The following is a 12494-nucleotide window of genomic DNA, read 5'->3' on the forward strand; positions in this document are numbered from 1 at the left end:
TCCATTAAATGAGGCAGACACCGCTCCAAAGGCCCAGCCACAGCATATCAAAATTAAGGCAAAATTAAACTATACTTTCATCATTTTGGGTAGCCTCTCTTAAAATAGACAGATCATCATAGGATTCATTCACATTTGCTCTTGGTTCAGTATCAATTATTTCTTGCATCCAGCCTTTCATAAAACTGCCCTGACATATAGAGAATGGGATAAATGGAATGGATGAAATAAAATAAAGTTATACGTTGGAATGATAAACCAGAAAGTTAGTGTGGGATTAAAATTGGTTTTAATGACTCTGTTAAAAATAGTATGGATCATATAGTGATTTTTTAATCAATTCAATTAAGGAAAAAAATTCAGAAAGCACTGCTGCAATAACAAGAGATAATTAAACATCTAAAAGAGTATTTTATAAATTCTATTAACTGGATTAGTAAGTGAGAAGTTGAATCTAATTGTTGTAGTTCTTATACTGATTTTTTTTTTAAAAAAGCTAAGATTCACTATAAAATATTATCAAAATGTAAATGAAAAGTATTATTCTTTGATATAATCATCTATAGTAAAGAATATTTTGACTACTGTAACTAGTAAGACTTTGGAGTAGGCTGCTCATGCCTCCAACTCCCAATGTTAAAAATGGGAATAGAAAACCTGTGGTCTCACATTTAAAATAGACATGAAAAGAAAGTGGAAAAAAAACATAAATACTGCCAAGTTGCAAAGTCTGTTCATTATTGGTTCTGATTCTGCCCATCATTGGCACTAAAAAGAATGCAAATCTTAATAGATTAAAAAAAGTCAAAGATCCACGACCCTATCTTCAAAATATGATATCTCTTTGCATTCCAAAAATCTGCCACAGCTTTCTGAATATACAATGGCATAGGCTCTCTCATGGGAAAAATAATGCAAACATCATTCTAGTCTTCTCAGGCTTCATAGACAATATAGAGAATTATGTCTCACGTAATGCAGTGAAATGCAATATAGGTAGTTCTCAACTTATGACCACAATGGAGCCCCAATTTTCTGTTGCTAGGCGAGACATTGGCTAAGTGAACTTTGCCCCACTTCCTGACTTTTCTTGCCACAGCTGCTAAGTGAATCACTGTAGTTGTGAAGTTAGTAAAAACGTTTGTTAAGTGAATCCGGCTTCCCCATTGACTTTGCTTGTCAAAAGGTCATCGAAGATGATCCCATGACCCAGGAACATTGTGACCATCATAAATATGAGCCACATGCCAAGCATCTGAATTTTGATCACGTGACCATGAGGGAAGCTGCAATGACGCATGAAAAATGTTCTTGTCACTTTTTTCAATACTGTTATAACTTTGGTCACTAAATGAAATTGTTGTAAGTCTAGGACCGCCTGTACAATATAGACCCAGTTTGGTTTAGTGATTAAGACACCATGAGGCCAGAATTCTAGGTAAAGGTTCCCCTCCCACATACATGCTAGTTGTTTCTGGCTCAAGGGGGCAGTGCTCATCTCCATTAACAAAGCCGAAGAGCCAGCACTATTCAAAGACGTCTCTGTGGTCATGAGGCCGGCATGTCTAAACATCAAAGACGCACGGAACGCTGTTACCTTCTTACCAAGGTGGTCTCCATTTTTCTTCTTGTATTTTTACGTGCTTTCGAACTGCTAGGTTGGAAGAAGCTGCGACAAGTAACGGGAGCTCACTCCATTACGTGGCACTAGGGAGTCGAACCGCCAAACTGCCAACCTTTCTGACCAACACTATCTTAGCCACTGAGCCACAGCGTCCCACTCAGGCCAGAATTCTAGTCCCATCTTAATTATGAAAGCCGGCTGAGTGATATTGGGCCAGTCACTCTCTATCTCTAGCTCACCTCATAGGGTTATTTTTTGTGGGAAAAATAGGAGCTAAGAGAATTAGGTATGTGCACCCCCTTTATAAAAATAATAAAAGAGGAATAAAATTTAATAAATATGATGATAATGATGACAACGTCATCTATGGAGATTGTCAATCATCCAGATCACAGTTGTCCCAAAGGTGCTTTTTCAAGAGGCAACTGGACTTTCTGGTTTTTCTTTGAAGACATTTCGCTTCTCCTCCAAGAAGCTGAAGAAGCTTCTTGGAGAAGCAAAACATCTTCAAAGATGATGATGATATGATAGGCTTTCTTATCTTATTCCAGCTTCCCACAACAGAGAAAAAGTTTGAAGAACTGAATACTTAATACAGGGTTCAAGGACCTAAAGAAAGAGGTGAATTTGGTTACCTCTTCAAGAAAGTAAAAAGTATCTTCCCGCAACATGTAGACTTTTTACCCATATGACTCACCTACATCTTCATCCAGTTTAGTTTTAGGGGGCTCCCATGGAGGCCTGGCAGCTTTGGCCTTTGCTTGACGCTTTCCTAGCTCTTCTTCAAATTTTTCATACAAATCTCTGAGCCGGCTCGTACCCACCACTGTGGAATCCCCCTTGCAAATGCAACCATGGGAAAACAGAAAAAGTTACAGCTATTTTGAGAGGATAGGGATCTGCTGAAAGCAATCTGGCTATTTAAAAACAATCTCCCCTCATGCAAATCATTTATATCGGTGCTGGCATGTAAACATAGCTATTCCACCACAGAGTAATACTTAACATCCACCCAGCCTTGATCACTAATGCAGAGTAATAAATATGTGGGGAAATGGTCTGCTCCATACAGATGGACATGAGAGATCATCTGCTCTCTGTGGTTTTGTGCCTCCTGGATAAACAGCAGCAAAAGCATTTCCAAATTGTAAACAGCACGCAATGCAAGTGTAAATTGTTATTTTGTGAAACAATCATAAAATCCCATTTATAATAAGCTGCAACCAAACATAAGGTAATAACTGACGGGTAGGACTGCAGGATTTCCTTATCCAAAAAGGCCTTTTATAACTGCATACAGAAAGCCCTCATTTACCAACTTTCAGAAATCATTAAAAGTTATAATGGTGCTATCCTTCAGTTACATGATCCCCAGTCATGTATTCACCATTACACCCAATATTTATTGTTGTTCCTTTGCAGAGCAGAGAAATTGGAGAAAAGGGGATTACAAGAGAATAACAAGGCACACAATGGGGAATACACCAGCTTTTAGTTGAGCGTGCTTAAGGGTGCCAGCGCACCACATTGCTTTTGACATGTGTTCCATGTTGTATCCTTAGTTACTCTCTTGTAATACCTTTCTCTCTATGAGGGAAAGAAGAAGTAAGCAATTTCTGTAGGCAGGTGCTTAACGCATCAGGCTAGAAGCCAGGAAACTATGAGTTCTAATCCCACCTTAGGTATGAAAGCTGGCTGGGTAAATTACACCAGTCACTTTCTCTCAGCCCAATTCACCTCACAGAATTGTTACTGTGGGGAAAATAGTAGTAGTATTGTAAATGTTCGCCACATTTTTATTTATAAAAACGAGGGCAGGATAAAATAAAATAAGTCTCCTGTGCCTGACCCTTTGCATCTTGCTCACAGAGCTGAGAAAATGACAGGAGAAGATTATTGGACAGTAAGTAGGCACTGGGCTGTGTATTTTTATTTTATGAATATCCCTACTTTATATGTCCGTAAACCTAAAAAAAAAAAATGCAAGGTTTAAAGTGATATCCCATATTTCTCCCAAAAGTGATGTTCAAAGCAGTTCACAAAAATGGTATACAGATCAAGTGTAAAACTATAATTAAAAGTTTAACATTAAATTCAATTTGACAAAAAGAATCAATGTGGATAGTTTAACCTCTGATGAGTTTTTTTTTTTTAAAAAATACATCTGATTTTTAATTGTAACCTCAAGCTTTAGTCAAACCTTTTCTCCAACCAACTCCTTGCTATGGAAAAAAAAAAGCCCATCCAATAACTGACATTGTAATCCAATAAATGATACAGCTGCGGTATAATAATAATAATAATAATAATAATAATAATTATTATTATTATTATTATTATTATTATTATTATTATTATTGATGCCCCTGGGCTCAAAACTACAATTCTGTAGCCATGCACCTGCCCTATCTTATTTACTTGGTATACATACAAATACCAGGCATCCTTAATTATTTCCATTAGCTAATATAAACTCTAATTAAAGATATGTAACATTCACAATCACAAGTAATCCTCATTGAGCAACTGCCTCACTAGGGAACTATTTTCTCCAACCAATGCATGCCCATGTGCCAAAAATTCTGCACCTGATAACAACGCATGCCAGAGTAACACTGGCATTGTTGCATGAGAGAACTTTAGCTAAATAACATGGCAACAGCCAGAAATTTCCACAAGTCTCCCACTCTCTCTTCTGGTAGTAATCATGTCACTTAGGGACTATTTTGGTGGAATTAATTGTGAATACTAAATGAGGACTACTAGCAGAGAGTCTGGATTATGTATGCATGTACCATAACAGTGATCAGATTTGGTTGCCAAGAAATTTTGTTTGGGTTGTTTTCACAGCATTAGCATTAAGGGAACATACAGAATGGAAAGTTGTAATTGTTAAAAGATTTTAAAGGGAAGGTTTTAAGTTGGACAATCTCATGTTGGTTGAAACCAGGATAAATGGGGAGACGATACACAGAATAATCCAGCTTTTCTTGGGCAGCTCAATATATTTGAGCCCCCAAATCCTTTATTAAATGCAAATATATTTGAGCCCCCAAATCCTTTATTAAATGCACAGAAGAATATTTCTACTTTTTCTGGAAGTATATCGTTTGCTTGTCTTATATTCCAATCGGTACTATTTTCTTGGTGAGAGTGCTAACATCACAGCAGACTGAATGGTCATTCCATGAAAAATCGTATTATATTTTATTCCATAGTTCAGAGAATGAAGGATCCTAAAATTAACTATAATTAGCTATGGAAACTAAACTTCATATTTTCCCTCCTTTTCTGCAGACCATGAGAAGACTCTGGGAGATTGGTAAATTCTTCCTGTAACATAGCAAAATAATGTGTAGAAAGAAAGTGGAAGAGAATAAGACATTGACCTAAAATCAGACACCTGTCCCATCACAACAATTTTGAGTAATGTTCTGAAAGTCATAGCCCAACACTCCAGAGAAACCTTATAGTGAGTTGAGAGAGCTGCAGAAGGCCTGGGGAAAAATTATTTCCTGTTCTTCTTCAGTCACTTTTATTTATAACCCAAGTAATTGGTTGCCAGAATTCCTCAGAATACATACCACTTGATCCATGGGATCATTTGAATAGTAGCTTTCTGAATGGGTACAACGAACCCACACTGGCTTCAGTAGATCCTCATCTTCTTCCTCGTTCTTTTCACCTGTAGCCTCTTCTGGCTCTTTGTCCTTGATGGAGGTGTAACTCTTCTCTCGACTGGCATTTTCTGACCACCGCTCCCTGTCCTCTTCCCAACGGGGTTTCTTTCGGTCCTGGCTGGGAGATCGACTGTGCAAGAAGGGAAGGAAATAAAAGTCCACATTTAATAGCAAAACTGACCCCGGTTCACATGTAAATACACTAGTGCAGTGGTGGCAAACCTTTTTCAGCTCCCTTGCTGATAATTCTGCTTTCAATGCGTGCTGGCCCCACCCCTCCGTGCATGTGCGCACGATCCTCCTGCAGCGTGCTGCGTGCCTGCGCATGCGATCCCCTTGCCGCGCTCCATACGTATTCACATATTATTCCCCTCCTGTGCGCCATGCATCTCTGCACCTGCGTGCGTGATTCCCCCGTGCGCCATGCACCTGCGATCACCCCTCCACACACTGCGCATCTGCGCCTGCGTGCACAATCACCCCTTGCGCCATCATCTTCGCATGTGCGTGCGATCCCCTCTATGCATGCACATGTGTTTCCCGCGCACCCCCGCACCGTCCCGTGCATGCATGCCAGATACCCGACACTCAGCTGTCGGTCGGCGGCGGTGCATGCACATGTGAAGTGGGGCTCTTCTGGACAAACTATCACGTGCCGAGAGAAATGGCTGTTCTGTCCCAGCCGAAGTTTCCGAAAGCAAACACAGATAAACTCCAAAACTGAAACGTTCACGGCTTTATTCCACAAAGAACCAGCCCTCTTTGTAGATAACAGATGGCTTGCAGCCAATTAGTCCAATAAATCAGAGTCTGTAATCATCACACTAACTCCTTCAAACTTTTGCCTTTTGCAAAAGCCATTTGTAACCAAGCTTATATTCCCTAGTAGGAGAGGCCATTAATTAGCATTCTTACTCCCAATTCCCCTGTGTTGCTCTTCCACAAATCATCCTGCTCTCACTCATACCCAGCACAGGCTTCTCGGGAATGACCTCCTGATTGCTGCTGGCGAACCACAGCAATGGCTCTGCATGCCACTTCAGGCACGTGTGCCATAGGTTCGCCATCACAGCATTAGTGCCTCATAAAAAAGGTAGCCATAAGATCTCGGGACAAACTGTGTTTCAATTAAGGGGATGCTGACAAAACTGCCAGTCATACAGCCAGTTTAGTGTAGTAGTTCAGGTGCTGGATTAGAAACCAGGAGACTATGAGTTCTAGTCCTCCCATAGGTATGAAAGCTAGCTGGGGGATTTTGAGCCAGTCATTTTCTCTCAGCCCAACCCATTTCACATGATTGTTATTGTGTGTTGGGGGGGGGGGGCAGCGTTATGTACGCTGCCTTGGAGAGTAGAAAATAAAAACAGAAGATAGATTTAATTAATAACAGTGTCATTCCACTTCAAAATGCCTTATCATATCCTCCAAAGTATACCATATTTAAGAGTTAGGGCGAGTATAAAGACAGGGCAATCATAAGAGTTTTCTTCTTACATATACCACTCCTCCTAGTACAAGGCAAAACTAATGTTACCTTGTCTAACCTAACTATTCGGATATGTTGGCTTCATATCCATTATGCCTAGCCAAGATGGATGAAAAAATAGGAAGATGCTAGCTAAGTCTTGCTCACGTGAGATGGTATTCTGAAAATAAAGAAACAAACCAAAAAAACCCCTAACAGTCCACTCAATACTAGTCTTCACTTACAATTTGAACTTACGCAGACCCCCAATGATCCTCACAGATAACACTCAATTTGCAATTGTTCACTTAGCTAGTGTTCAAAGTTACAACGGCACTGAAAAAAAAGGGGGGATTTATAACCAGTCCTTGTGCTTACAACCATGGTCATGTGTCCAAAAATTCAGGTGTCTGGGGACGGGCACGTATTTGTGAGGGTGACAACATCCTGGGATCGTGCAAGCGCCCTTTGTGGCCAAGCAAAGACAATGGGGGAAGGCCAGATTTACTCAACAGTTGCAGTCATTCTGTTGTAGCCTGTCGGCTGCCAGCAGCTGAATCAGAGGAGGAAGAGGCATGGGAGTCAGAGTCAAGGCAACCTGAGAGCTCTGAGGGGGAAGAGGGAATGGAGCTGGCAGAGAGAGAAGAGAGAGAGAGACAGAGGCAGAACCAGGGCCATCATCAGCCCTCAGATGGTGAGTCAACAGCCCCCGGGGTCTGGAGGTGGCTGATGAAGAAGAGGTGGAACAGCTGGGTCCAGTGCCTGACATGGGGATGTGCAGAAGGCAGAGGAGAGGAGAGCAGTGGAAATCCACGGGCCGATCCTTGGGAAGGAAGAGCCACCCCTGCTAGAGAAACCCCACTCTAGCTCTGGGAATAAAAGGCAGGGGGCGGAGATGAATAGATGTGTTAGACAACTATTTATCTCCCTGCCGGACAGACAGACTTGTTAGCCTGCGGTGAGAAAGAAACTTTTTGCTGGGGCTCCTAATAAAGGAATCTTTGAGTTAACTTCAGAGGGTTTGTCGTGTTTGGGGAGCTGGGTCAGAGCACCTTCACTTAACAATGGCAAAAAGATTGTAAAGCCAGGTGCAATGGAAATTCCAGCCCCAATTAAAAGCCACAGCCTACATACACAGTACCTACAACCAGGGGTGGGATTCTACCGGTTCGGTGATTACCAGGGATGTTACTACCAGTTCGGTGATTGCGTTTTGCGTGTGTAATACACCTAAAACTCTGTCGCCCAGACAGATGATAGGCATGCGCGTGGGTGCGCAGCATTTGAAAAAGCACCATTTTCCTGCTTTTTCAACCTCAGCTGTGCTGCGCAAAGCAGCTGAGGTTGAAAAAGCAGGAAATAAAGGTCAGGTAACAGCCCAGGTGGGCGGGTGGGCCAAACAGCAGCAGACACAGATTCTATATCACAGTTCTGTGTCTGCTGCTTTTCAGAGCTACCAATTCTATACAGCCAGGCAGAAATGGTAGCATCCCACCCCTGCCTACAACTTGTCCTTAAAGTTTTGACTACCATCACACCCAGTGACATGATCACATTTCAGGTGTTTGACAACTGTCTCGCATTTACAACTAGTTGCAGTGCTCTATGATCCTGTGACCATAATTTGTGATGGTTTTTTGTCTATTTCCAAATTCTGACTAAAAGAAAGCCCATTAAGAAGAACAGATTTTCTTAACAACCATCTGGTTCATTTAACAATCATGAAATTTGCTTATCGACCACAATGGATCAATTTGTGACCATCATAAAAACGGTCAGAAGATCAAATCAGATCATGCAGAGAGTCGCTTAACCATGACAACGTACGACCAAAATTCCGGCCTCGGTTGTGGTTGTTAAGTGAGAACTGGCTATAGCTCCTTAGAGTCAAACATCTTACCTTCCTGTTCTTTTGTGGTCTTTCCTATAGGACTTTTCTGTAGATGGCGATCGTCGACTATCCCGGTGCCTGTGCCTTTCCCTTTGATGTTCCCTTTAAGAATATTAAAAATAAATACAATTCTCAGTATGCAGAAACTTTCAGGTCTGAAAATACATGGGGAGAACCAGAAGGGAATAGATTACCAACCTAAAAGCTCTGTAGTGCATCGCTTTTCCCCATGTCACATATGGTGTGATATCTGCTAAAAATCTTGCTTTTTCCCCCTTAATCTCATCTAGTTCACACTCATTGATTTGAATGAGGATTTGAAGAAAGAAACCAGACTATAGTGAGTACAGTGGTTAGAGTGCAGTACTGCAGGATACTTCTGCTGACTGCTGGCTGACTTCAATTTGTCAGTTCAAATCTCACCTGGCTCAAGGTTGACTCAGCCTTCCATCCTTCTGAGCTGGGTAAAATGAGGACACAGATTGTTGGGGGCAATGTTCTGACCATGTAAAACCGCTTAGAGGGGGCTGTGAAGTGGTATATAAGGGCTATTGCTATCACTACAGACACTATAAAAGACGACCCTGGGATGACTCTGGTGATCTGAAGGAAGCAGTGCGAGACATGGAGAATGCTCATCCATGGAACAGCTAAGGGTCAGACAGGATTGACTGGCTGATAATGATGATGACGTATGAAGCTTCAGAAGAAGTAAGAATTGCTGCTTTATTCTCAGCTCGTTTATAATGCAACACCAAGATCAACAGCAGCCTTTTCAAAGAACAGTTGCCATTATGTGATCTTGCATGAGGGTATGGGCGCCCACCAATAAAAATCTCTCCAAACTTTACAACATGATTACATTTCAACAGATGAAGATTTTATGTGAGGACACCAAACGTTCATGAGATTCAGGTACTTGGTAAAATTTCTTACATTTTTAAAAACCAATCGTAATTTAGAATTGGGCATGGATATCGTTAAGAGCATCAAATACGGCAAAAGGGAGAAAGATAACGCAGATGCTTCTCCAGAAGAATGCAAGCTACCCAAATTACCAACGGGTTCTACTCACCTATTTCTATACATCTGCTGATTCTATCTTGGTCTTTTAATTTTAGCAATGTGACACTGAAGAACCATCTGATCAGGAACTAGTATACACTAAAACAGCACAACGAAGGGCGAGTAAGAGAAGGGAACGCTTCAAAAACCTTTGTTTACTATGACAGAAGGAAAGCTAGACCTGGATGAACACAATGAATCTTAAAACTTCTGAGAATCTGGAACTACAAATAAAACAGGATGACAAGGAGACATGGTGATATGAACTGAACACGAACCCTCTGGACTGAATGTTCCTAAGCATCTTTACTCCTTATTCCTCAGTTCTGAATTTCTGGGATATTCTGCCTTTGAATCACTAAGGAAACAAAGTCAAGAAAAATAGCTATTGGAGAGGCAGTGAACAATTAACAGCGAAAGAGCTGCACCTGAATTTAAAGAGAAGATGCTTACTTAAGAGTATTTTGACAACTGCAAAAGTGTTAGAGATGTTGGTAATAGCTTAGACGTCTAACTAAATGGGCTTATGTTGCCTTTCTTTTCTCTTTGTTATGGATAGTAGTTTTATTTGTTTATTTTATTTTTGTATTGAAGAACGGATCAACCTATTCGCCAAAGCACCTGAAGGCAAGACAAGAAGCAATGGATGGAAATTAATCAAGCAGGGAACCAGCCTAAAACTAAGGAGAAATTTCCTGACAGAGCAATGAAGCAGTGGAACGTCTTGCCTCTAGAAGTTAATGATAATGATAAAGCTACAAGAAGAAAAACAGAATAGAAAGTTTTGTTTTCTTCAATCCCCTCTTTTTAAAACATTACAACATGTACTACACTATTCCTTTGTTTGAATTTCTAGTTTGGGTCTTGGGTACTTCAGATATAAACAATCAATGTTCATGCAAAAAAAGTATATTTGGCTGATATCATGCAGAAAGTTTATCAGTTCTACATTAAGTATTCGACTGAAATAAGTGATTTAGTAACTACACATTTAACCAGTGCAACAGCGATCACATAACTTTATCTAGAGCTATAACTTAGCAAAACCAACAGGCATTAAATCAGAGAGCTCTTCAATTTCTGCGTTTCATTCTCCTCAGAGTCTGGATATTGAGTAAGATTGGCTGTTGTGAGTGCTCCAACACTACACGTTTTAAAGAAGAGATTGGACAACGATTTACCTGAAATGGTACAAGGTTTCCTGCACGGGCAGAGTATTGGACCACAAAACATCCAAGGTCCCTTCCAACTCTATTATTCAATTTTTCTGTATACTTCCGCTGATCATTCAAGTTAGTATTACGTTTAGAAATCTGTCAATATTGTCAAACAAGTGTTACCCGCCAATGAATGCAAACTTGTGTGTACCCAGATATCTGTGAGGTTCAAAAAGAAGCAACAAATAGGAAGTCATTCTTCTGTAAACTGCAAAGTATGGACTACAGGTAGTCCTTGACTTACAACCACAGTGGAGCTCAAAATTTCTGTTGCTAAACACATTTGTTAAGTGACTTTTACAACCTTCCTTGTCACAGTTGTTGATTTTGCTTGGCAGGAGGACACCAAAGGTGATCACAAGACCCCAGAATAAATATGAGTCACTTGCCAAGTGCCTGAATTTTGATCAACTGGTCACCTGCAAGAGTCGTAAGTGTGAAAAGTGGTCGTAAGTTACTTTTGTCCAGTACCATTGTAACTTTTGAACAGTCACTAAATGAACTGCTGTCAGTCGAAGGCCACCTGCAGTTTCCCACAACTAGCAGAACTACCATGTGTGACCTCAGTGCCAATAAAAAATAAGACAGAAGAGCTGAGAAGAATAGCACCATGGATAATCCAGATTACCTGTACCATTCATAACTCCGATGGCGAGGTGGGGTTCTTCCTCTGACATAATCCGATCTGTGACGGCTATTTTCTGCCCGCCGGCGATCTGGGCTCCTCCCTCGATCCCGCCGGTCCCCGTGATTAGTGGACCGATGCCTGTCCCCATGTCCGTGTCCGTGGTCCCTGTGGCGGTGTTCGTCATAATATTTGCTCCTCTCCGGAGACCTCCGGTCAGTCTGAGATTTTTCCACCAGGTATTCACTTGGATGCCGGAAGTTACTGCTGGTGCTACCGCTGCTATTAGCGCTACCACTGTTGCTTTGATAAGAGTTTGCACTGTGTTGGTAGTTATTATAGTTAGGAGGCGAAAAGGTCTGCTGGGAGTAGCCTGGAGAATATGTGGGCTGGTAATTTACCTGTTGAGTCATTACTGGTGGAGGCATGGGATGTGATAGGGATGGAGGTGGCATCATGTATGGGAAGGTGTTTTGACCAGTTGCATTGGCTAGAACGGGAGGGTTACCAGGATTTGGGACAGGGGGAGGAGCTGGGGGAAAACAAGGAGGAAGTGGGAAAGTCTGCCTCATTTGAGGGCCTGAAAAAGGAGGTCGGGGCGGACATTGGGCGATTGAACTTTGAGGCGAAGGGGGGATTGGTGGGGGATACGGGACAAAATCCGGCCTAGGAGGGACATAGTTTGGAGTTGGAGGGCTCGCATAGAGGGAGGTGGTAGCAGGTTGCTGATCATACTGATACTGGATTGAAGACTGCTGAGGATGTAGCTGCCTCAAGTTTTGGGGGCGAAAGGTTTGCGACGAAGCTCGGACAGTAGCTCCTCCTCGGCCTCGGGGGCACCCACGCCCGGAATGAAAAGACATTACCCAGCTAGAAAGAGAAGAAGGGGAGGCAGGAGAAAACAATTTTGTCACATTTCTTTGAGTT

At 41.6% G+C, this 12494-nt stretch overlaps 1 protein-coding gene across 3 annotated transcripts in view; it reads right to left on the minus strand.

Moving 5' to 3' along the window:
• The window catches only part of DROSHA (drosha ribonuclease III), a 122552-nt gene that overhangs the window by 108245 nt on the left and 1813 nt on the right, over nucleotides 1–12494 (minus strand). For 2 of the 3 annotated variants that reach the window (XM_087930748.1, XM_087930750.1), the window contains exons 2-5: nucleotides 11571–12437; nucleotides 8670–8762; nucleotides 5209–5434; nucleotides 2322–2463 (exon numbers count right to left, since the gene is read on the minus strand). In XM_087930748.1, the coding sequence (XP_087786874.1) occupies nucleotides 2322–2463; nucleotides 5209–5434; nucleotides 8670–8762; nucleotides 11571–12437 (1328 nt within the window). The remainder of the gene's footprint in view (nucleotides 1–2321; nucleotides 2464–5208; nucleotides 5435–8669; nucleotides 8763–11570; nucleotides 12438–12494) is intronic. The other variant, XM_087930749.1, reaches the window with a different exon arrangement.

This window comes from Pseudonaja textilis, chromosome 3 (assembly GCF_049901715.1).
Source record: "Pseudonaja textilis isolate UNSWEBS1 chromosome 3, rPseTex1.2, whole genome shotgun sequence".
Taxonomy (NCBI): Eukaryota; Metazoa; Chordata; class Lepidosauria; order Squamata; family Elapidae; genus Pseudonaja; species Pseudonaja textilis.